Source organism: Engystomops pustulosus, chromosome 7 (assembly GCF_040894005.1).
Source record: "Engystomops pustulosus chromosome 7, aEngPut4.maternal, whole genome shotgun sequence".
Taxonomy (NCBI): domain Eukaryota; kingdom Metazoa; phylum Chordata; class Amphibia; order Anura; family Leptodactylidae; genus Engystomops; species Engystomops pustulosus.
Genome location: NC_092417.1, coordinates 83,670,148 through 83,696,802, shown reverse-complemented (window position 1 = coordinate 83,696,802; position 26,655 = coordinate 83,670,148). Strand labels below are relative to the sequence as shown.

The 26,655-nt window shown below is 41.2% G+C and overlaps 1 protein-coding gene across 2 annotated transcripts in view; it reads right to left on the bottom strand.

The window, feature by feature from the left end:
- Nucleotides 1-26,655, bottom strand: part of LOC140070517 (fatty acyl-CoA hydrolase precursor, medium chain-like) — a 104,439-nt gene that overhangs the window by 26,294 nt on the left and 51,490 nt on the right. For both annotated transcript variants that reach the window (XM_072117128.1, XM_072117127.1), the window contains 7 exons: nt 24,113-24,317; nt 22,449-22,587; nt 21,966-22,099; nt 19,445-19,598; nt 18,045-18,158; nt 2,269-2,364; nt 1,995-2,135 (listed from right to left, as the gene is read on the bottom strand). In XM_072117128.1, the coding sequence (XP_071973229.1) occupies nt 1,995-2,135; nt 2,269-2,364; nt 18,045-18,158; nt 19,445-19,598; nt 21,966-22,099; nt 22,449-22,587; nt 24,113-24,317 (983 nt within the window). The remainder of the gene's footprint in view (nt 1-1,994; nt 2,136-2,268; nt 2,365-18,044; nt 18,159-19,444; nt 19,599-21,965; nt 22,100-22,448; nt 22,588-24,112; nt 24,318-26,655) is intronic.

Sequence of the window (26,655 nt, the reverse complement as noted above, 5' to 3'; positions counted from 1 at the left end):
CCAGCCAACCACTGCTATCGACGTGTAAGGGTACCACGTCATGCTGGGTGGAGTGCAGAGTCTCCTGGCTTGTGATTGGCTCTGTTTCTGGCCGCCAAAAAGCAAAACGTCGGGAGCTGCCATTTTCTCGAGCGGGCGAAGTATTCGTCCGAGCAACGAGCAGTTTCGAGTACGCTAATGCTCGAACGAGCATCAAGCTCGGACGAGCATGTTCGCTCATCTCTAGTTAAGAACTATTTATATGTTGATTATCCAGTCACACCAATTTTACATTCTTTACCCAAGCTGTATAAGGGTATTTTTCTACCTCCTATGAGCCCTATAGTTGGTGGCATAGGCAGCTTGGGTGAAAGATTAGGTAAATGGCTGAATGATTACTTACAGCCTCTTGCTAAAGTTATATCCGAGACATCAAGCATTTTTTTTACAAACTATGAATTATGGAAAAATGCCTGATGGTCATTCTTATTATTGGGCTTCCTAGTGTATTGCCTGAATGGGCCGTTATATATCTACGATTTGGTGTGGGTATGGCAGGTACAGAGAATGTGCGCCTGTGCGCCTCACTCTGCAGGACACAGGTCAGCGTGCATGATGATGTCATCACGCGTGACGGCCAGTGACAGTATACGCAATGCGGCTTCTGGTGGGAGAAGATGATGAGGAGCTCTAGGGGAACCCCCGGGGCTAAAGGTAAGTATCAGGTTTATTTTTTTAGTGTCAGCTGTATATACTAATACGGGGGGAGGCTGTGTATACTAAGGAGGGTGCAGGCAGTATATACTAGTACTGGGGGGAGGATGTGGATACTGGGGGGACAGGCTGTGTATACTAGTACTGCAGGGAGGCTGTGTATACTGAGGGGAGCAGGCTTTGTATACTGGGGGGCAGGCTGTGTATATTGAGGGAGGGGGGCAGGGTATGTTTACAGGGGGCAGCATTTTCAATTTTCATCTCAAAATCGTCCCTGACTGACAGCAATGCTCTTTCTATTATTCCCTATAGGAAAGGATATGCAGGGAATTCATTGTCGGCTGCTGATTCATGTCACCCAAGACATGCAATTAAGAACCTACCATAGGGGTAACTAATATGTTTAAAACTAAATTGTACTATAGAAACAACCTTTTTGAGAGAAGCCACCTCTTTTAAATTTAGTCTCTTGGAAAGAAATTACACAACTACACAATTCAACAGAGCCCTTATCATGGCCAGACAGGTAGATCTCACTCTTACAAGACAAAAAAAGTTGTAGAACTTGAATAATCAGATTACCTTTGCAACTTCCTACAGTCGCCAATATAGCAAGATTGTACAAGTAGTAAGAAAATACCTCCCTACACTACAGCAGGATTCCATGATGATAGATAGATTCTGACAAATGGTATTAGATTTTCAGGGAAAAGAGGACCTACTATTAGTTCTCTGATCTCCCCTAGCTTGTTTTTAGAATAAACCAACCCTGTCACAGATGTGCTTCTCTGCAAATTTAAAGGTTCATGTAGATGTAACCAAACTAGGTATATATCATGTGGCCATACCAAGAGAAGAACAGGAAACACATATCCTATTTAATTGTACATTAATTTCACAACATCTTATGTGGTGTACCTTGTAACATGTCTATGTTACACAGCAGGGCCTTTAAAAGTTTGTATAAAAAGACATATTTTGGACGTCTCCAACCAGAAAGTTTATATTGGCACTGTCACGATATTTCCGTATTCCATATAACAAAGACATTAGTTCTTTTTTCTGACAAGAAATTAAAAAGATTTCTAAACTTTATAGCTGTGAATCCTTTTGGAAATTTATACCATAAACTCGTCAACCAGAAGGGATAGATTTTAGACAAGATTTGTTACATACTCCTTTGCTGTAACTGCCTATTCTATTGGATTCGGAATACAGTGGATTCTGAAGTGCTGGATTCCTTTTTGTTTTATTTCATCAAATCAAATTATTAATTACATACCTAAAAGTTTTGTACCTACCATGTGAGCAATCCAGCCAAACTCATCATTATTCACTCCAATTATAAATGGGACTTTGTTGCTTTCCTTGTTAGCCAACATTTCTTCTGGTGGTTTAGGTAGAAAAGCCCCATCCACACTAGCAGGAAAAGGCTGCATGCCCTGCAGGACAGTGGACACATAGAAGAACAGGAAACGTAACAATTTAGGTCATTTTGATGAAAACCTGCCCAAGCAACTTAGACTTGAAGGTTTAAAAACAGGGTGTAATATTGTAGTGTGATGCATCACATACCATTGCTGTGGCAATATCAATAAAATCCTTCTCAGATTTCTTCCTTAGACAGTCGGCTATGGAGGCTAAATCACAGCCTGATATCTTCGCTACTAACTGCAGAACAAAACAGATGTTATATTCAGCTGTTGCATATATTTATTTCACGGGTCATGTAATTGGTCACAATTAGAGATGAGCGAGTATACTCGTCCGAGTATACTGCTCGGTCGAGTATTAGCATACTAGGACCGGCTCGTTACTCGGACGAGTATCTCGCCGGCTCGAGTTCGAGCATTAAATTAATAAAACATAACACATGTTTCCAGATGTTTTAATTGTAAGAATACATTAATAAAACACTATTCTTCACTTTACAGGTGTTCGCGCGTGTCTCCCGCTAAGTTCGGAGATGTGCGCCGAACATCAGCAATGTAAAGAATAGTGTTATTTGAATGTGCTCTGCAATCTGCACTCAAATGCTCGTGTTTTCACTGTTTTTATTCTATTCTTTACATTGCTGATGTTAGCGAGTATCTCCAAACTTAGCGGGAGACATGCGCGGACATCTGCAAAGTGAAGAATAGAATAAAAACAGTGCAAACAGTGAAAACAAGAGCATTTAAGTGCAGAACACATTCAAATAACACTATTCTTCACATTGCTGATGTGCGCGCACATCTCCGACATTATCGGAAGACTTGTGCTAACATCTGCAAAGTGAAGAATAGAATAAAAACAGTTAAAACAGTGAAAACAGTGAACACAGGAGCATTTAATTGCAGAACACATTGAAAGAACACTATTCTTCACATCCAGATGTTCGACGCACATCTCCGAACTTAGCGGGAGACACGCGCGAACACCTGTAAAGTGAAGAATAGTGTTTTTTTTATGTATTCTTACAATTAAAACATCTGTGTGGAACATGTGGAATGTGTTATTATTTACTGTTCTTTTAATGTGTTGTGTTAGTGAAAAAATGCTCGGGTCTCCCATTGACTTTAATGGGGCTCGTTATTCGAGACGAGCACTCGAGCATCGGGAAAAGTTCGTACCGAATAACGAGCACCCGAGCATTTTAGTTTAGAAGGTTTTTCAGAAACCACTTACAGTGACAAGCAAAAGGGTAACAATATATAGAACTTTTGACTTTCTGGCCCCTTATCTCACCATCCACTACAACTTTGAATGTGAGATTGCCATTATTTTATGGATAATCATCTTGGCCGTATCATAAATACATTTCACTTGAAACCATTTAGAATATACTTAGTTATGCAGATACTTGTCATTTAACTTTTTTTCTCCTGAAGGTGGAACATACTTTTTCTTCTTGTATATTACAAAATACAAACTGTTCTCACATTCCTAATCACATTTTGCTATTAGGTTGATTACCAAGTGAAATGTCACTGGTTCAAAGTGCATCAAGTCCAACCTTTAAGAATTAAACAAATGTTTTTTAGCCATAACTCGTGATATTTTTGCTCTCCAGAAGAGCATCCAGGCCTCTCTTGAACATGTACAAAGTATCTGCTATAACAAGCTCCTGTCTATGGCAATGGTAGACATAGACGATGCCCCCTTGTCCTGGCCACAGACCTAGTTACAAAGGAATTATTATTATTATTATTATTAAAAAGAAGGGGGCCCAATGCTAACTCCTTTGGCACTCCACTGGTAACTTCAACCCAATCTGACAATGTGCCATTAATGACAACTCTTTGTTTTCTGTCACAAAGTCAATTGCTTACCCAAGTACACAGATTTCCCCCTTTCCCTAGCAGTCTCATTTTATGTACCAAGCTTTTATGTTACACTGTATCATCACCACTAGCTCAGGGTAAGAAGATGGGGACTTAGTTACTTTATTTCTACTTTTTATCTGGGTGCTCTTAGCAGGTCCTCCTTTTTGCTATGCGTAGGGCAGATGCATAGTTTCCTACATGCTTTTATTGATGTATCTCATTGTTGGGTCATTACTGACCCCTAGTGGCCTTTTGTGGTAGTATTCTTGTTACACTTGCTCATATATCGTATTTACTTATTCAATTTGTACCTTGAAAGTCTATATTACTTTTTTTTTTGTAAACAATAAAGAGAGAATTTTTATATACTTGGACTTTGATTATTATTTTGTCCCATTTTTTTGGATTCTTTTTCTTTTTTGAAACATTTTTCCAGTTTATGCCTTTAAGGTCCTCCCTTAACTGTTTTGCTAAATTTGCCCTCCTGAAATTTAGATTGTTTGTTACCCCTCTTAGTAAAGCATTATATAAAATCATTGATGTTGTGGTCACTGCACTGTTACCCAGGTTCCCTCGAGCCTGATATTTTTGATATTCTGCCAGGTCTGTTGTAGGATAAGGTCCAGCAGTGCCCCCTCTCTTGTTGGCTCCAGGACTAGTTGTGACAGGTAATTGCATTTTGTTGTTGACAAGAACCTGCTGCCTTTGAAGGACCTGCATGTTTCTGCCCCCCAGTCAATATCTGGGTAATTGAAGTCTCCCATGATAAGTACTTCACCATGCTTTGAAGCCGCATCCATTTCACTTATCAGCATTTCCTCTGCTGCCTCCATTATATTTGGAGCCTTATAACAAACCCCTAGTAATATTTTATTATTCTTTTTCCCTCCCCTTATCTTCACCCATAGGGACTCCACATTTGCATTTGCGTCACCAATGTCATCTTGCAGGACAGGCTTGAGGCAAGAATTCACATATAAACAAATCCCTCCCCCTTTTTTATTTATACAATCCTCTCTAAAAAGACTCTAACCATCTATAGTAACAGCCCAGTCACAGCTATTGTCCAGCCATGTCTTGCTGATACCCACTATATCATGTTTGCCCTCCAACATTAAGACTTCCAGTTCCTCCATTTTGTTTGTGAAGCTTCTGGCATCAGTGTACATGCACATTAACCCCTTAAGGACGCAGCCATTTTGTAGCTTAAGGCTCAGTCCCATTTTTTGGATTCTGACATGCGTCGCTTTATATGGTTATAACTTTTGAACACTGTTACTTATCAAAGTTATTCTGAAATTGTTTTTCCCCACATGTTGTACTTCATTTTAGTGGTAAATTTTGGCTGATAAGTTTTGCGTTTATTTACAAAAAAAAGAAAAAATGATGAATTTTTTGAAAAATTTGCCATTTTCGAAAATCTAAATCATTGTGTTTCCAGGCAGATAGATTTACCACCTAAATACATTGCTGAATAACATTTCCCATATGTCTACTTTACATTTTCATAATTTTTGAAATGTCTGGATAATTTATTTTGATGTCACGCGTCTTACAAATCGAATAGTGATTTTCCGGATTTTCAGAATTGAATATTTTGGGGATAAATACAGTTTTGAATGAAATTTTACATATTTAGCATCAAACCCCCCTCCTATATAACTAACCCATTTTCAAATCTGCACCCCTCAAACTTTTATGAAGCTTTTATGAAGATTGTTAACCCCTTGAGATCTTCATAGTAATTGAATCAAAATGGAGGTGAAATTTAGAATGGTAAAATTGTGCCGGTTATACGTTCATTTAGCCCTAAAATGTACACATTTCCAAAAGATAAAAAGAGAAAACCCACCATACAATTTGTCCAATATACGAAAGGTGAAATAGAAAATAAGGATGGCACTCACCAGGTTGTAGATGTGGCTAAAATTCTTCTTTTATTGCATCAAGTATTAATACTCACAGACATAAGTGCAAGGGAGGGAGTGGGAGCTGAATACCCAAAAGAGGGCGACGGCCGTTTCACGCTGGACTGCGCTTCTCCGGCCCCAATTGTGAAGTGACTAAAAACCGTGGGGTTTAAATGCTAACGCACGCAGTAACTCCGCCTCTATAAGGCGTGTCTTACTGCTCAGTAATCCAATAACAGGCTAATGGCACCCTAAACTCAAGGAGGCGATTCGCCTACATAGTTACAAACAACTGGGCTTACCTCCATGTGTTAGGTTGCTACACCTGTCATGTAGTGACGCATCTTCCACGTTTCTGTGGGTCCCGGTGGGCGCTCAGCCTATTCGTCCAAAGAACGGACTGTGGCCCCGCCCCTTCCGGGATTCCCCACGTGGGGTATGTCACGTGACCAGACTATTCGTCTCACTCCCCCTTTTTCTCTACCCCGATCATGTGACTTGTTACCTTGGAAACAAGGCACGGCGTCACTACATCGCGGGAGTCAAGGGGTTGACGCTGTCTGGAACTAGGGAGCAAACCGCACGGCACATTGAAATGAGGTATATAGCCCGCACGCTTAAGCGAGTTGGGGTATGCCATACGCATAGCCTAAAATTCACACCGATACAAGCAGTTGTATTACAAAACCCTGAGATAACGGCATCTATTAAAAACAAACAGGTGAAAGGCACCTACTATGATCACATTTCACATACAACACAGTGTAAATCCTCGAATAGAATATCTTAATGTTACACATAGACTTTATTCTTCTGACTCTTATCTTACTATGTGAAACCCTATACCAGGGGTCGGGAACCTATGGCTCGCGAGCCAGATGTGGCTCTTTTGATGGCCGCATCTGGCTCGCAGCCAGGGCCAGGGCCGCATCCAGAGATTGGGTTTTTAAAAAAGCCTGGCTTCTCTCCTCCCTCCCGCGCTGCAGACATTACATTACTGCAGCTGATGGCCCGATGCATTGTCATGTGACCGGTACATACCAATGACGCTCCGGTCACATGACCAAACACTAAGTCTGCCGGGACCTCGTGCTGCTGGAGCTGTGCCTGACCCTCTCCTGCAGGAGCCGACTGTGTGAGGAGGGGGGAGGGGCTGCAGCTCATGTCTGCGGGATCCAGCACAGAGAGCAGACACTGAGCTTCCTGTGCAGCCTCTGTACAGCCCCCTGCACTGATATCCTGGGGGATTTATTTAGAAGACTTCTATCTCCACCACAGGCTCTAAGGATATAAAAGTAACTGTAAATGTATGTCATATGTAGTGTACTGTGTGTGTAGTATCAGTGTGTCATATGTATTGTACTGTGTGTGTAGTATCAGTGTGTCATATGTAGTGTACTGTGTGTGTAGTATCAGTGTGTCATATGTAGTGTACTGTGTGTGTAGTATCAGTGTGTCATATGTATTGTACTGTGTGTGTAGTATCAGTGTGTCATATGTATTGTACTGTGTGTGTAGTATCAGTGTGTCATATGTATTGTATTGTGTGTGTAGTATCAGTGTGTCATATGTATTGTACTGTGTGTGTAGTATCAGTGTGTCATATGTATTGTATTGTGTGTGTAGTATCAGTGTGTCATATGTATTGTATTGTGTGTGTAGTATCAGTGTGTCATATGTAGTGTACTGTGTGTAGTATCAGTGTGTCATATGTAGTGTACTGTGTGTGTAGTATCAGTGTGTCATATGTATTGTACTGTGTGTGTAGTATCAGTGTGTCATATGTATTGTACTGTGTGTGTAGTATCAGTGTGTCATATGTATTGTATTGTGTGTGTAGTATCAGTGTGTCATATGTATTGTATTGTGTGTGTAGTATCAGTGTGTCATATGTATTGTATTGTGTGTGTAGTATCAGTGTGTCATATGTATTGTATTGTGTGTGTAGTATCAGTGTGTCATATGTAGTGTACTGTGTGTAGTATCAGTGTGTCATATGTAGTGTACTGTGTGTGTAGTATCAGTGTGTCATATGTAGTGTACTGTGTGTGTAGTAGCAGTGTGTCATATGTATTGTACTGTGTGTGTAGTAGCAGTGTGTCATATGTATTGTACTGTGTGTGTAGTAGCAGTGTGTCATATGTAGTGTACTGTGTGTGTAGTAGCAGTGTGTCATATGTAGTGCACTGTGTGTGTAGTAGCAGTGTGTCATATGTATTGTACTGTGTGTAGTATCAGTGTGTCATATGTAGTGCACTGTGTGTGTAGTATCAGTGTGTCATATATATTGTACTGTGTGTAGTATCAGTGTGTCATATGTAGTGCACTGTGTGTGTAGTATCAGTGTGTCATATATATTGTACTGTGTGTAGTATCAGTGTGTCATATGTAGTGTACTGTGTGTGTAGTAGCAGTGTGTCATATGTATTGTACTGTGTGTGTAGTAGCAGTGTGTCATATGTATTGTACTGTGTGTGTAGTAGCAGTGTGTCATATGTAGTGTACTGTGTGTGTAGTAGCAGTGTGTCATATGTAGTGTACTGTGTGTGTAGCATCAGTGTGTCATATGTAGTGTACTGTGTGTGTAGTAGCAGTGTGTCATATGTATTGTACTGTGTGTGTAGTAGCAGTGTGTCATATATATTGTACTGTGTGTAGTATCAGTGTGTCATATGTAGTGCACTGTGTGTGTAGTATCAGTGTGTCATATATATTGTACTGTGTGTAGTATCAGTGTGTCATATATATTGTACTGTGTGTAGTATCAGTGTGTCATATATATTGTACTGTGTGTAGTATCAGTGTGTCATATGTAGTGTACTGTGTGTGTAGTATCAGTGTGTCATATTTATTGTACTGTGTGTGTATGCAGTATCAGTGTGTCATATTTATTGTACTGTGTGTGTGTGCAGTATCAGTGTGTCATGTGTATTGTACTGTGTGTGTGTGTGTGTGTGTGCAATATTAGGCCACATGCACATTAACATGGGGGCATTTTGCAGGCCACAAACAATGGGCTTTGTCCCATTGTCTACAACCCATCTGATTACTGTGGGGTGAGTGGTACTCATCTCCTAAATGTAAGTGACTGTGCGGGATACAAAGACGGCAGGTCTTTCTCCTGTCGTCTTTGCATGTATGAGGAGGTTCTGCAGCAGCTGAGGCTTGTGTTTAACAGTGTCTGTCCATGCTGTACTAGGCCACCACTGGACCACAACAATGGTAATTCCCTGTAAAATAAAAACTAGATAATTTACATTGGAGCTTGCCATGCAGGACATCTCGCCCAGCACTCTGGCTTCTTCCTACTTCTGCGCATGCCTGAAAGCTGCATCTCTCATCATCAGGTGGGAAGGAGCCAGATCCAGGCCGCACATTAAAAAGAAGCCAAAGTGCTGGACGAGATGTTATGGATTGCAAGCTCGCGTGTAAATTATCTAGTTTTTATTTTACAGCTAATTACCATTGTTTTGGTCCAGTTGTGTCTTAGTACAGTGTCCCTTTAAACATATTGTACGGCTCTCGCCGAATTATATTTTAAAATATGTGGCGCTTATGGCTCTCTCAGCCAAAAAGGTTCCTGACCCCTGCCCTATACCATCTGAGAGCAGCACTATCTTTTAGGTGTTATAGGAATACCCCCATATCTATTTTATCATTCAGTCCAATAGGGCCCATAGCATTTGATCGAAGGATCCATCTGCTCTCGACCTCTAATAACAATCGTTGTCTGTCCCCTCCTTTTTTCGGAGGTGGGACCACTTCTAGCCCTGCGAACCTAATGGAGTTCACGTCACCCCCATGTTCTTCCCTAATGTGTTGGATCAACCGTGGGGCTCCTATCCCTGATCTTATGGACCCCAAATGTTCTCTCACCCTTAGGTATAGGTTTCTTATGGTTTTACCGATATAAAACCTGCGGCAGTTGCAGATCAGGACGTACACCACATAACTTGTTTTGCAGTTAATGAAACTTTTCACATGCACTTTCAAACCACCAAAGGACACCACCTTGCTACTAAGGTTGAACAGGCAACATTTACAATGGCCACATTTATAGTTCCCTGTGAGCGGGTTACTCTCAAGCCAGTTTCTTTTCTTCCTTGAACTAAAGGCACTATTAACAAGTTCAGATCTAATTGATCTGCCTCTCCGGAAACTAATGAGGGGTCCCCCCTCCGCTACCTCAGCGAGGTCCCTGTCATTTCCTATCAAATGCCAATTGTCTCTCATGGCTTTCTTGATGATGTCTGCCAGGGGGGAGAAATCAAATGAGAAGGTAAATCTTTCCCTCTCCTTTTTTTTTATCTCTAGTTCTCAGGAGTTCTTTGGTCCTTGTTTTTCACCTTATCGTATGCCTGATTTAGGGTCTTTTCTGGGTATCCCCTTTTTAATAATCTCTCTTTCAATTCCCTGGCTTGTGATTCGAAACCTTCTATCGTATTATTTATACGCTTCAGTCTTAGGAACTGACCGTATGGGATGGCTTCTTTTACGTGTCTGGGGTGATAGCTCTCAAAGTGTAGGAGGGCGTTGGTGGCCGTTTTCTTCCTATAGACTGAAGTTGATATCTCATTATTCTTTATTTCGACCATTACATCGAGGAATTCCAATCTCTGTCTACTTATGGCACACGTGAACGACATGTTCATTTTGTTGGTTTGGTTGAGGTACTGTACCATTTCGTGAAAAATCTCTTCTGTCCCATTCCAAATAATGAACACGTCGTCCACGAACCTCCTATACATCTGGATAAAGCGCATATAGGGGTTATTTTCATTGTATATATAAATGTTCTCGAAGACCGCAAGGAAGATATTAGCATATGTGCAGGAGACAGGAGTCCCCATGGCGGTTCCGTCTGTTTGTATATACCAAGTATCATCAAAACGAAATGCATTATGTGATAGTATATAATGAAGGGTGTTACAGACAAAGTCCCTATAACCTACACTCTTCTGGGCTTTGCTAATAATTTCCCTTACCGCTGAAATACCTTCTTTTTGTGGAATCCGCGTATATACCAAACCAACAAAATGAACATGTCGTTCACGTGTGCCATAAGTAGACAGAGATTGGAATTCCTCGATGTAATGGTCGAAATAAAGAATAATGAGATATCAACTTCAGTCTATAGGAAGAAAACGGCCACCAACGCCCTCCTACACTTTGAGAGCTATCACCCCAGACACGTAAAAGAAGCCATCCCATACGGTCAGTTCCTAAGACTGAAGCGTATAAATAATACGATAGAAGGTTTCGAATCACAAGCCAGGGAATTGAAAGAGAGACTATTAAAAAGGGGATACCCAGAAAAGACCCTAAATCAGGCATACGATAAGGTGAAAAACAAGGACCAAAAAGAACTCCTGAGAACTAGAGATAAAAAAAAGGAGAGGGAAAGATTTACCTTCTCATTTGATTTCTCCCCCCTGGCATACATCATCAAGAAAGCCATGAGAGACAATTGGCATTTGATAGGAAATGACAGGGACCTCGCTGAGGTAGCGGAGGGGGGACCCCTCATTAGTTTCCGGAGAGGCAGATCAATTAGATCTGAACTTGTTAATAGTGCCTTTAGTTCAAGGAAGAAACTGGCTTGAGAGTAACCCGCTCACAGGGAACTATAAATGTGGCCATTGTAAATGTTGCCCGTTCAACCTTAGTAGCAAGGTGGTGTCCTTTGGTGGTTTGAAAGTGCATGTGAAAAGTTTCATTAACTGCAAAACAAGTTATGTGGTGTACGTCCTGATCTGCAACTGCCGCAGGTTTTATATCGGTAAAACCATGAGAAACCTATACCTAAGGTTGAGAGAACATTTGGGGTCCATAAGATCAGGGATAGGAGCCCCACGGTTGATCCAACACATTAGGGAAGAACATGGGGGTGACGTGAACTCCATTAGGTTCGCAGGGCTAGAAGTGGTCCCACCTCCGAAAAAAGGAGGGGACAGACAACGATTGTTATTACAGGTCGAGAGCAAATGCTATGGGTCCTATTGGACTGAATGATAAAATAGATATGGGGGTATTCCTATAACACCTAAAAGATAGTGCTGCTCTCAGATGGTATAGGGTTTCACATAGTAAGATAAGAGTCAGAAGAATAAAGTCTATGTGTAACATTAAGATATTCTATTCGAGGATTTACACTGTGTTGTATGTGAAATGTGATCATAGTAGGTGCCTTTCACCTTTTTGTTTTTAATAGATGCCGTTATCTCAGGGTTTTGTAATACAACTGCTTGTATCGGTGTGAATTTTAGGTTATGCGTATGGCATACCCCAACTCGCTTAAGCGTGCGGGCTATATACCTCATTTCAATGTGCCGTGCGGTTTGCTCCCTAGTTCCAGACAGCGTCAACACAACCCCTTGACTCCCGCGATGTAGTGACGCCGTGCCTTGTTTCCAAGGTAATGAGTCACATGATCGGGGTAGAGAAAAAGGGGGAGTGAGACGAATAGTCTGGTCACGTGACATACCCCACGTGGGGAATCCCGGAAGGGGCGGGGCCTCAGTCCGTTCTTTGGACGAATAGGCTGAGCGCCCACCGGGACCCACAGAAATGTGGAAGATGCGTCACTACATGACAGGTGTAGCAACCTAACACATGGAGGTAAGCCCAGCTGTTTGTAACTATGTAGGCGAATCGCCTCCTTGAGTTTAGGGTGCCATTAGCCTGTTATTGGATTACTGAGCAGTAAGACACGCCTTATAGAGGCGGAGTTACTGTGTGCGTTAGCATTTAAAACCCCACGGTTTTTAGTAACTTCACAATTGAGGCCGGAAGAAGCGCAGTCCAGCGCGAAATGGCCGTCGCCCTCTTTTGGGTATTCAGCTCCCACTCCCTCCCTTGCACTTATGTCTGTGAGTATTAATACTTGATGCAATAAAAGAAGAATTTTAGCCACATCTACAACCTGGTGAGTGCCATCCTTATTTTCTATTTCTGCACCTTTCGTATATTGGACTTTTTGTTCTCAACTAGAGGATTAGAGCACCACTGAAGATTTTTACCTCCGTATATATGGAACCCATACACTCCTAAGCCCGTGGACTGTACCCCTTTTTCCTTGTGATTAATAAGTGGTGCCATCATCGCTTTTGTACAGTATCGTTTGTTCCACCATACAATTTGTTCTATATTTTCTCCTGAGTACAGAAACCCCCAACATGTGGCCGTGACTTGTTTTATGGGGGCACGGCGAGGCGCAGAAGGGAGGGAGCGCCCTTCAGCTGCCAGGATTTTAGTTTCCTCATTGGCCCCTTTTGTAGGCTATAACATTTTTCAGACTTGGGGGCCCTGGTTGGACTTTATGCGTTCTTCGACCTACACCACACTTGCAGATTAAGACTTTTCAGCCCAAATCTTCCTTCCCCTTCTTTCCTACCCCTTTTACCCTCCCCGTACCTGAATTTGAGTTTGATTCTGTTCCATTCATGTTTGTATTGTTATATGAATGGAGCTATTGTTATGACAACACCTGCTAAAATGTACTCTCTCTACAGATGTTGCGTCTTCTGCTTATGCAGACACAAGCCACTTTTGCATAAAGCAAATGCCCTGCAACTGTATGGTAACTATGCTTTGATCTCATGTATGTACATTCTCTGGCTTTCAATAAAAGAATTTGAAAAAAAAAAAAAAAAAAAAAATTCACTGTAGGTGGAGGTATTCTAATACAATATGAACCTGCGATTTAGAAACTTTAGAATTTTTTGGGGAAAATACATTAATTTAGGCCAACCCTGACAGTTTCATAATGAATAAAATGATGCTCTGCAAAGTTTGAGGTCCAATTTCTTCCGAGTGTACTGATACCCCATATGTGGTGGTAACTTCTGTAAGGGCGCACAGCCGGGAGTAGGATGGTAGCAGCGCCATTACATGTTTTTGGTAATGTGGACATATGAGGGCATATTATTTGCGGGGTGAGAAACACTGGGGGGGTCTATAGCTTATTCATGGTTCACTACGATTACGGTGATACCTCGTTTATATAGTTTTTCTTATCTTTGCTTAATTTTACTGAGCAAAACCAATATTTTAGAAAATTGCATTGTTTTTACTATCGACAACTTTTCAGGGCCATAACTTCTGTATTTTTCTGTTGTCAGATATGGTTGAGCGCTTATTTTTTGCAAAAAGAGTTGTTCTTTTCAGTCGTATCATATTAAAGCGCATAACTTTTTTTGATCACCTTTTAGAACATTTTTTGTGATGGTGTTTGATGAAAAATTGTATATTACGGGAAGTTTTTCGTGTTTTTTTTTAAGTCGTTCACCGAGCGGGTTCAATATTGATTTAGATTTATTGTACAGATTGATACGGACGCGGTGATACCAAATATGTACATTTTTTGGTGTTTTTGTGTTTTATATACTTTATTTGCCTTTTATGTGCAACTGGGGAGATTATGGGACTTTTATTTCATTTATTTATTTAATTATTATTATTATTAAATGATTTTTACTTTTTTTTTCTACATTTTTTACAATCCATATTTGGGCTTGATCAAGCATTCATCCGATCGCTTGTTCTTGTTCAAGCCTTTACACTGCACTCGGGGCACTCGTCTGACACTGGGGCTGAGGCAGGAGGGATCGGATCCCCCGGTAAGCTCACCGGGGGGGGGGTCCGATCCACAGGGTACACACTTGCAAGGTGTGGTCATGCTTGATTACGGCGTGTAAGGGGTTAAACACCCGTGATCAGAGTTTTTCCGATCCCAGGTGACATCCCTGCCCGACACCGGCACTATACTGATCGGTCTCCCAAAATCTTCTTCTGACGCGCTGCCGTAGAAAGGCGTCGCATCAGAAGAAGTACTCTTAATGACCGCCGTAGAAACCCGATATGGCGGTCATTAAGGGGTTAAGGAGCAGGATTGTGGTTACAGATATACACACATAAAGTGATTACTCTCAGTGTTAATGTCTGGAGTGGGTACAACAGCTTGTTTTCTGCTGTCTGTCCCCACTCTAATAGTTGCATTGGTTTCTGCAATCCGAACACATAGATGAGAGTTTTACAAATTCTGTTCCACTGGGATGGTGCATATTTTATTTTTGTAAGCACCACTTCACAGCGATTTGGCAGTGTGCTATGGACTAATAGACTGCAATAGAACTCTTTCATTCAGCCATTCATCTTTGATTTTACTCCACGGACTCCTAGCTAGACTGACTGGATTGTACTGAATCTGACTGTGTCTATCATAGCTCCTGCCAACCACACACACATAGCACCCTAGGACCCGACGCATTTCATTTACCATTCATTCATCAGGGGTCTCTATAAAAGGCATCATTATCTAGGGTTCGTATTGCAGAGGTCTGTGCTGTGCGCACAGTTTTCTTTATCTTTATTCCTCTGGTTCACCCCTCCCCCATGTACCATAACTCTTTCCAGCTCCCTATCGAAACTGTCTTGCTCTGTAAAAGTGTAGTTACCCTCCCCCTAGCACTGTAGTTTAAACATTCCTCCAACCTTGTAGCCATTGTTTCCACTAAAACAGCTGTAGTCTCCTCATTGAGATGCAGCCCATCCTATCCAGCATATAGAGATGGTGTAAACGGGAAGACTGGGAACACATAGATGAAACAGACTGAAAACTAAAATTGAACATTACAGATTTCCCTACCGACTAATTTGAAAAGAAAAGTTGCCAGAGCCAAGTCAGAAACCTAGACTACAAAAAAGTACCAAATCAGTACACAATAGTTATAACCAGGAAGACATGCCAAAGGGTCAGAAAATAACAGATATTAATTGTCTGTGTGAACTATAACAAGCGGTGAGGATAAGTTTGTGTGATAAGAACCATTTGTGTGATAGTGATAGGATAAGGATTCTGTCAATCACAGCAGTTTAACTGTTAGTGAACCAGAAAGGAGAATACTAGGTGTGGTGCATAAGTAATTAATGCTTCTAGGAAAAAATAGACCAGTTTTCAGATAATTTGGCCAGTAGGGACATGTGACCCCACTGTATAAAAGGCAGGGAAGTGCTAGAGATAGGCTGTTTCTGGAGATGGCGACAGACGGATAGAAACTTAATAATAGATTTGATAATTGACATTTCCACTGCATCTAGTTTTTATATGCAAAACATTCTATAGTGTGGGGCCAAAATTCTGTAAATGAATCTCTATACGCATACCATCCAAAGCTGTTAGATACTTAACAAGGGTCAATGTAGGTCTTCTGAGTCAAATGTGAGTATCCTACAAGATGATTTACTTTGCAGACTGCAGTATGTTTGGTGTGTAAAGGACTACATAATGTTCCACAAGGACAACAATCCTAACATGTATAATTTGGTGAAGAAATGGTTCAATGACAATAAAATAGAATTTCTGGTTTGGCCCCCACAGTCCCCACACTTGTTGGTAGAGTTAAAGGGGTATTCGCATCTGGGCAGTTACATTTAATTGAATTCATTTGCCATATGTACCGTATTTTCCGGACTATAAGGCGCACTTAAAAGCCTTGGATTTCCTTGGAAATCCAAAGTGCGCCTTATAGTCCGGTGCGCCCTATATGAGGCAGCAGACCCTACTTACATAGGTCCCCGCTACCGGAGACAGCAGATCTCCAGTGGGAACTGCAGACCACGCGGCACGAACAACTTCTGCCGCGTGGTCTGCAGTTCCCGCTGAAGATCTGCTGTCTTCGGTAGCGGGGATCTATGTAAGTATTCTATTCTCTACCTCCCCCTCACCTTCCCCGCTCACCTTCCCCGCGTTCCGCGTCGCGTCCCGTCGGGTCTCCGCTCCGCCCCCGGACCTCCGCCACGGCATCGGACTGTTGCGCCTTATATTCCGGTGCGCCTAATGGCCCGGAAAATACGGTAAACATTTGTTCGATTGGATGTTATTAAAAAAAATGTTCCTGTGTGAAGATAATTTCACATAAATGTAATCATGTGGTCCCTTAGAAATGATATGGCTTCCTCGGTTACGACCACCTCAGATTTTGGCAGCAGTGGCCAGACATGCGCTATTGAGCGCTGCCTGACCACTTGGATTCAGCATTCATTACTACAGAACAGCTGTAGGATATGCAGTAACTCCCGGACATTTCATATACAAAAACCTTTTGTTTCTTTGTGCAATCCATCCAGCAGAGGTGGTTGTTTCCAAGGACACAGTCTCGTTTCTCAATCTGGATGTAAATGCCCAGATGAGAATACCCATTTGAAGCAAAAGCTGTCTTTGTATCCAGTAAGCACCAACATTGGGAACGTGAAGAAGAAAACTGGGATCAGTTTGCGAGTTTTTGGTCAAAACGGGCTTGGATCTGATTGAGAGCATGCTCAAAAGGATTCAGTGTGTGTTTAAAGCCAAAGGTAGATTTATAAAATACTATTTCATATTTTGATTTTAGGAAGTAAAATTGTAACAAAGCAATTAAATGACAATCTGCATGACTAAGCATATGCTAAATACTTGCAAGTCAAATTTATGCATGAGATAGTCAAGATAATTGTCAAAAAATAATGGTAGACTGCCATTAAAACCTGTAGTGAATGGTGACTTATGGTGTCTGAAAGTTCAAAGTTCAAAACGCTGTTAAACTTCTGCTCTTAAAGGGGTGTTTCCATTTCAGCAAATAAACGTTATTGTTTGTGTAATGAAAAGTTATACAATGTTCAATATACTTTCTGTATCCATTCCTCACTGTTTTCTACATCTCTGCTTCCTGTCAATCTATTGGAAGCTTCATTGTTTATTTCCAGTTGACAGAGATCTGACCATGGTCACATATGTCCACGGCTCATTATATCACACAGCATTGCGTACACTTTGAAACTAACGTGATGTGCACCTGTGTGACCATGGTCAGATTTCTGTCCACTGGAAGTCAACATAGAAGCTTTCTACAGAATGACAGCAAGCAGAGATCTAGAAAACCGCAAGACATTGATACAGAAGGCATATTGGAAAAATGTATAATTTTTCATCATGCAAACAATACCATTAATTTGTTGAAATGAGAACAACCCTCTAAGTGTATTTTCCTCTTCTTCCATTCCATATACCATATCCTAAGGAACAAAAGCTTGTTATTTTTATGTGGATCAATGGGCTACTTCCATCCATTTATAACAAATACTGGGAGATTATACTTACATTTTGGGCATTAATTAGATCTTCAGGTTTTCTGACCACAAAGCCTGGCATTGTTATAGCTCCACTCTCTGCAATGGCGCGGTGGAATAGACCGTTGGATAAAGGAGAGGCTACCTGCAAGAGGTTAATTTCATCCATCATACTTCATTGAAACACACAAGCTGTCATATAATATGTGACACATATTGATCGTAGTAATAAATTAGACAACTATGACAATTTCTTTAGTATATAACTTTGAAGATGTCCCTTTAAGTCCCTTAAAGAAAATCTACCATTTGATTTCATGCATCTGAACCAAACATACCTCGAAAATGCTGTAGCTACAATGATGCAGGATCATAAGTCATAACCTGTTTAATCCCTGTGCAGAGTGGTTTTGCTGAAAAAACTGTTATAAAATTCAGGACCTTGGGAAAGCTGGATCCACATTACACAGAGATTTCTGAACAATTAATTGACTGATCAAACTGAGCTGGATAAGTCATACACAGCAGCTGTGGGATGCTGCAGCAATTGATTATTCTGCTTGGCAGGGAGAACAGTGATTACATCATTCTCTGGTGCAGCGCATAACTAATATGAAAGGAAAAGACAGAGCTTCATTTCCACAATGTTAGAATTGTTTTTTCATTAAAACCACTCAGCTAAGGGATTAATTGAGATATGATCCTGCATCGGAGTAGCTACAGCATTCTTAAGGTATTTTTGCTTCATAATGCATCAAATCAAATGGTAGATTTCTTTTAAAGAAAACCTACCACTAAGGATCTACCTATTAAGGTAGATCTGGTGGTAGGTGCATCTAACGTATGTAAGGATAACCCATTTTAGGGTTATTTTAATCCTTTACTCCCCTATCTTTGCTAATCTTTAATCCATGCTTCAGTAGCCTCTTTGATCCTCCTACTCAGACGTCTTCATCTCCTTGTAGCTGCGCGCACTCATCCGTGGAGCCGAAATTCTGTGCATGTGCAAAACACAGACCAGCTGCTGCCCGATCTCTGCTCCTAAGCCAGAGCTATGGCGCATGATCAGAAGAGTGTGCGCAGCTCCTTGTAGCTGTGCGCTGAAGATATCTGGGTAGGAGGATCAAAGAGGCTACTGCGGTGTGGAGTAGCCACGCCATGTAGCATCAGCTCCGGCTACCCCACGCCCCAGTAGCCTCTTTAGAAAATTTGCATATTACCTTGATTAAAGATTAGTAAAGATAGAGAGGAGTAAAGGATTAGCCTTCAAAGGGGCTATTTTAGTTAGGTGCATATGTTAGATGCACCTACCACGGGATCTACCTTAATAGGTAGATCCGTAGTGGTAGGTTTCCTTACTGTAAGTGTAACCCAAAAGTAATACAGTGTTTTATATGGATATGCATGTAACAAACCCAAGGCCGAACTTACGAGAGCGGAGACGCTGATTGCACCAGCAGATTCACCAAATATGGTGACAGATGTGGGGTCACCACCGAAATCTGAAATGCTTTCCTGTACCCACTGGAGGGAAGCTATTTGGTCCATAAACCCATAATTGCCATGTAATTGGTCATCTCCAGTACTGAAATAAGAAAAGGTAAAGTTTACAGGATGATGGAGACTAAGTCCTTTGTCAATCTCTACGCATCATATTGCAACCTCCATTCTACAGCAGAGATCATTATGCTGCCTGTAGAGGTTCCTGGGGGGCTGGGGAGGGGGGAATATCATACGCTGGTGCATGGAGTCCCCTGGCATTTGCCAGATATAGCAATATGGTCGCCTATCCATATAGGGTTCTGCAGCAAGCAGTTCTAATTCCAGATCCAGTCTGGTATAGAATTGTGCCTTACTATAGCTGGTGCAGGCTAAGTCTGCAGGCATAGTCTGCCTTCATGCTCCCGGCCAGCTGCGACCCGCTTCACGCCCCTTCACGCAGCTAAAAAGGAATCATCACATTTACTACTTAGCTCATGCTTTGGAGATAACTGTTTTTAGATAAAACAGTAATGTCAGAGATAGTGACAGAGTTAACATATGGTCTAGTGTTTTTGTATATACAGTACTGTACATTATAAGCTTTGTCCTTGTACAGTATTTGTGTATGTGTTTTTTTGTTTATCTTATACGCTTACTGTTTCTATATACGCTTGGCTTGGTTCTGGTGTATGTCATGAATGTGGTTTTTGTGCTGTATTTATGTACTTGGTTTTGTTCCACTATGTATGTTATGAGCTTAGTTTTTGTTCTGCATGTATTTTTTCAATTTGTATCTATCCAGGTAACACGTAACTGGGTCCACTGGGTATTTCCTGACAAGTGACAATTGCAGGCTGCCAATAGTGGTCTCAAAGGACAATCCTGGTGAATGTTAAAACAGACTTGAAAGAGTCGCCAGTAGGACTTTTAACAAGTTGGAAGGTCTCAAAAATCGGAAACTGATCAACAAACTTTTCACTTGGAAGCCATAGCTAAGAAAGAAAGACTGGAGACTAGAGACTTTTGCCTAAAGTCAGATCAGCAAGTGCACCTTCTCCTACCTGCTGTACCCTGCTTTTGTCACAAAAGCTCTTGCTGTCCATGTGTAGGGTTGTGGGGACACCTGTTTACCCCCGTATACCTCTGCAAGGTGGCTGCAGGCTTACTCACTTGTCTGCGCTCCAACAATGGCGCCTGTGGTCTGACGTTTGCATCCCGCCCCCTGTTGCTAGCGTCGGCTCTGTGAAATTTAAAGGGCAAGCGTGCCGCTAATTGGCACTGGCCGCTTGCTGCCCTGTTATACAGCCTGCCTTTTCCTGTGACTCCTGCGGGATCTTTGTGTTCTGTTGCCTTAGAGAACGTGTGTTATTGCGACTCTTGTGATTTACCTGTTGTGACCTCTGCCGCCTGCCTTTACCATCTGCTACGTTCCCGGATCTGCAATCTTGTGCCACTGGTCCTAACCTCCTGCCTGACCTTGACTCTGACTCTGTCTGCCCCCTCTGTACCTCGCCTTGGCCACTACCACGAGTATGTCATGCCTGTAGAGCAACGTGGTGGTATCCTGCCACAGCAAGTCCAACCCGCTTTGCGTCCGGCTCTGGTGAATACTGGGTGCCACTTAGACTCCACTTCCAGGTGTCGGCTTACTCCATCACTCGCGGAGGATCAGTGGGTCCACCACCACCGATCCAGACAGCTCTACTACCACCCATAAGTAAAGCAGTGCATAAATGTACTGCAGCATATATATAGCACTGCTAAGCCACCAAAAGGAGTTGGGGTGCAAACTTCATAAGCCAATTAAACAGCACCTATGTTAAAACCTGTCTGTGCCTAAGTGTGGTTGCCATTTTTTTCACATCATTGATTTTTTCACTGAACCCATTTTATGTACAAACATAGATTGGTTTCTTCTTCCTGGCTTCAGTGATTTTCCACTGATGCCTTACTGAACCATTCTTTTCCACCATTCTTTTGGGGACTTTCAGCACATAACCTGCTGTTGTCACTACAGGTTGCTGGGACAGCCTTTCTGCCACCATAATTCATTTTCTTCTTCAAAGACTGGTGCATAAGGCATGATACATCAGCCCCACTGTTTTATTGGTAGAGTCTGCATGTACATTACTTATGTGGTAAAAATCCTGAATTTCTACACAGGAAGTTTCCTTTGTTGAAGGATATACCACCAGCCCCAACTATTTTGAAAACTTTGCTATGCTTATTGTTGAAGGAGTGCCAAATGAAAAGCTTGCACTAGATTATAATACAGATTCTTAGTATCTTAGTAATATAGTATATATATATATATATATATATATATATATATATATATATATATATATGTATAAATATATATATATATATTTATAAAATGATCCTTGCATAAATAATGCGTACATGTAAATTACAAAGTAATAAAAATCAAACATGGACATTTGCAATATTGTATTAGAAATAATGTTACCTGAGGAACCCAAGGACCCCAAGCCTGTACTGTATGGTCACAACCACAACATTCTCATAGGCACTAAGTGCAGAGCCATCATATACACTGGCCAACCCTGCAAACAGTCCACCACCATGAATAAAGACCATGACCTACAGAGAAAGGAACAGATTATGTGAGATTATTATTGTATAAGGAGTCATAACTCATCATCTCATAGAAGTATCACAGTGTTAAATTGTATGTTTATCAATGATTCTGGACAGGAGATGAATGGGAAACTATGCACCAAATACCACAATTTGTTGCCAATTCACTAACATCATAACTGGGAAATGACAAATGAATCTGCAACAATTCCCAATATGCCCCGAGTACCTGCAGCTGCCATGGCATGTTATAGCTGTACACAGGGCCGATTCTAATTTTTTTGTTGCCTGAGGTGAAAATGTAAATCACGTGAAATATCAAAGTACTGAACTATGATTTCATAGCACTTACAGGTAATTTGGACTTCACATCTCTGTCCCTTGGGGTATAGACATTCAGATACAGGCAATCTTCTGATGCCCGAGGCATCTTAAAAGAGGATTGGTAATATTCTGACAATCCATCCAAAGCATCCAAAACCTGTAAACACCTGTAATATACAGAAGTAAGTCATAACAGTCTTATAAGTCTATACAATGAAACCTAACATTCAACAGAAATGAAACTAGAAACACCAATGTTTTCAGCCATGTCCTGTCCTTGAACTACAAAAAAAATGGTGAATGCATATATATTTTGAGATCAGACTTCAGGATTCATTTTCATGGACATTAACCCCTTAACGACCAGGCCCTTTTTGGTCTTTTCATTTCCATTTTTTACTCCCATCTTCAAAAATGTATATTTTTTAATGTTTAAACGTAAAGAGCTGTGTGACGGCTTGTTTTCTGCGTAACAATTTGCACTTCATAGTGATGGTATTAAATATTCCATGTCGTGCAATGGAAGTGGGAAAAAAATTCCAAATGCAGTGAAAATGGTGAAAAAACACATTTGCGCCGTTTTACTGTGTGCTTGGATTTTACCGCTTTCACTGTGCACCCCAAATGACAGGTCTACTTTATTCTTTGGGTCAGTGCGATCACAGGGATAACACATATGTATAGGTTTTATAATGTTTTCATACATTTACAAATATTAAAATCTCCTGTACAAAAAATTTTGGGGGGATTTTGCCATCTTCTGGCTCTACTAACTTTTTTATACTTTGGTGTACAGAGGTGCGGTGAAGTAATTTTTTGTGGCTTTTGATGATGTTTTCAATGCTACCATTTTTAATATTTTTCAAAATGCCCATTTTTGAGTTTGGCCGCTATTTTCCATTGCAGGGTTAAACGAAGTTAGAAAAAACATTATTATATTTTGATAGATCAGGCATTTGCAGACGCGGTGATGCTTATATACTAAGGGTCCCGCTGGTCGCATTTTTGTCGGTTTTGTGTCGGGGATTGTGTCGCATATGATCGTTTTGTGTTGCAATCGCGCCAGCTTTCACACTACACAGATGAGGGGGCGGGCTGTCAGACGTTCTGCGGAATTTAACATTTAAATTTGTGTGGCCCCCCCCCCGATTTGTGTAGCATGAAAGCCGCTGCCGATGCACCAAAATCCGATAGCGTGCCATACAATGCCCTTCTAAATCCCTTTCCTGGCAGCGCAATCCCTGAAAAGACGGAAAACTGACAGAAATTTACCCACGGGACCCTTAGTAAATAAGCCCCATTGTTTGTTTATGTATGTTGTGTACTGTTGCTATGACTTCGCAAGTCCAGGGCGGGTATTTTACAACACAAATTTATGCACTGAAAGAGGCTTACCGGTGCAAAGTCAGACATTGTGACACATTTATCATGCAGAGTCTGACAGAATTTTGTTGCACCCTCTATGTTAAAGGTGCACCAAAAAAAAGTTGGTGCACTTTGTTGGAGCAGTGCAGGGAGTACCAGATTCATGAAGAACGGGCGCCACATATAATGAATCTGGCACACCCTGCACTGCTTTTGATAAATGTGGGCCATTGTGTTTTCTCTCTGACAGTATTAAAGATACATTTACATTTTGGGTATTTATAACATATCTTTAGCTGTACAACAAATATGACACGTGACACTCACATAGGGTGATTCTCAGAGGCATCTCGAACAGAGCTCCAGGGCTCAGGAGGTTCTGGATTAGCAAATCTCAGCTTTCCAATGGGAGGTTTTGCAAAAGGGATTCCCAGAAAAACATCTGTGGCTCTAGATGTTTCCTTTACTGGCACTGTTATGCCCTGCAGTTGTCCATATTTTGTGTTCACTAGTGGCCTTTCATTCGTTTGATCTGAAAATAAAAAGATTTTTATAAGATAAAAGCCAATACCAAACACAGTTAATGGTATTCATATTTTCCTATTTTAGTTAAAGTTCAAGACAGATTTTTAAAGGGGTTTTCCCATGAAAAAAATCTTAGTCTCAAATCTTAATCCCCTAGTGATGTTTACACAATAAAGATCATTTTTAACTCCTTACTTTACAATTTTACAATTTTTATTGCTGTTTTAGCTCTTATCATTCCCTAAGCGGGTCAATGTAAAATTCCAGAGTTCATCGCATCACACTTGCAAGTGTAGAATGGGCCTAACAGTGCTTTTAAATCATATACACCCCCACAACACAACTGACCACTCTGCCCCCACATTTAAAAGTATCGACTGTGTGACATACATCACGTACAGCTCCTCACCAAACACACAACATGGGATTTGCCTTTGACCATTAATAATGATTAGTGTAACACACATAGGGCCTTATTTAATAAGGATCCGCAGATCGCACTATCGTCAGATTTGCGCCGCTGTGACAGGTATTTAACTGGGGATTGTGTTGCACGTGATCGGATTTTGGGGCAGCTGCGCCGGCTTTCATGCAATTGAAATTGGGGGGCGGGCCGTCGGACCAGCGCGGGATTTAACATTCAATTTGTGTCGCAAGACAATGCACTTACATACACCAGGAAGAAGAAGGTGAACTCTGGTGGACCTGAGCAGGGAAGCAACAGGAAATCAGGCGCATGATCTTCGTGAATCACAGCAGATGTGCATTCCGGTCTGACAATGCACTTTTGGGGATTGCGCAGGATGGGTAAGTAAATGTGCCCCATATTGTTACTTACATAACATATGATGTGTTTGGTGATTAGTTTCAAAAAGTGTTGATGCATTCGCTTTATTCACAAACAGCCTCAATAATATATTGTGACCCATTCTACTATTAACATACAGCACCCTCTTATTTCCACATTTATATACAACGGCCCTTCATGTATTAAAAGGTCTCAATATAACCCCCTCCCCCCAATTAAATGTTACACAGCTCCCAGAGTTTAATCGAAATCCATATGTTACTCAACTTAATTATATACAATACACCATACAAAGCCACTTTCATTCTCATATCCAACCTCTATATACAGCTCCTCCCCATAAACATTATATTATGTAGAGTCCCTGTAATTATATTATATACAGTCCACCAGTTATAGTCTACCTATACCCACCCACATATACATATTATATACAGCCCCCCAGTTAGTCTACCTATATCCGCCCACATATACATATTATATACAGCCCCCCAGTTATAGCCTACCTATATCCGCCCACATATACATATTATATACAGCTCCCCAGCTATAGACTACCTATATCCACCCACATATACATATTATATACAGCCCCCAGTTTAGCCTAGCTATATCCACCCACATATACATATTATATACAGCCCCCCAGCTATAGACCACCTATATCCACCCACATATACATATTATATATAGCCCCCCAGTTAGTCTACCTATATCCACTCAAAAATCCATATCATATGCAGCCCCCCAGCTATAGTATAGTATAGTAAGGTGTATCCATCCATAAATGCACATTATATACTGCCCACCCTAATTTTATTATATTCAGCTCATCCCCCAGCCCATATTATATGTAGCTCCCCAGTTATAGTATAACATAATACAGTATATCCATCCATAAATGCAAATTATATAGCTGCCACGCAGACCCTGCTGTCCTCTTCTCTTCTCCTGCTGATGATCTGTGCTGGGATGCAGGCGGCATGACATCATCACACTCTGCCTGGGTCATCCAGAACAACAGAGCGGCACAGCCAGACAGGCCTGTGCCTCTCTGTATATCAATCGTGTCTGTGTTCTTAGGGTGCGTTCACACATTGCAGTTAAAACTGCATCGCAATCAGCTTTGAGGAGGTTTTAGGTGCAGTTTTGTCAATTTAACAGGTGAAAGACATGAACTGAACGGGTGAATGACATTTGTGGAACAGGTTTCCCCTTCAAAATCAAATTCACCCGATCAGTTCATGTCTTTCACCTGCTAAATTGACAAAACTGCACCTAAAACCACCTCAAAGCTGATTGCGATGCAGTTTTAACTGCAACGTGTGACCGCACCCTGAATTTGATGTTGAAGGGGAAACCTGCTCCACAAATGTCATTTACCCATTCAGTTCATGCCTTTCACCTGTTCAATTGACAAAACTGCACCTAAAACCACCTCAAAGCTGATTGCGATGCAGTTTTAACTGCAACGTGTGACCGCACCCTGAATTTGATGTTGAAGGGGAAACCTGCTCCACAAATGTCATTTACCCAT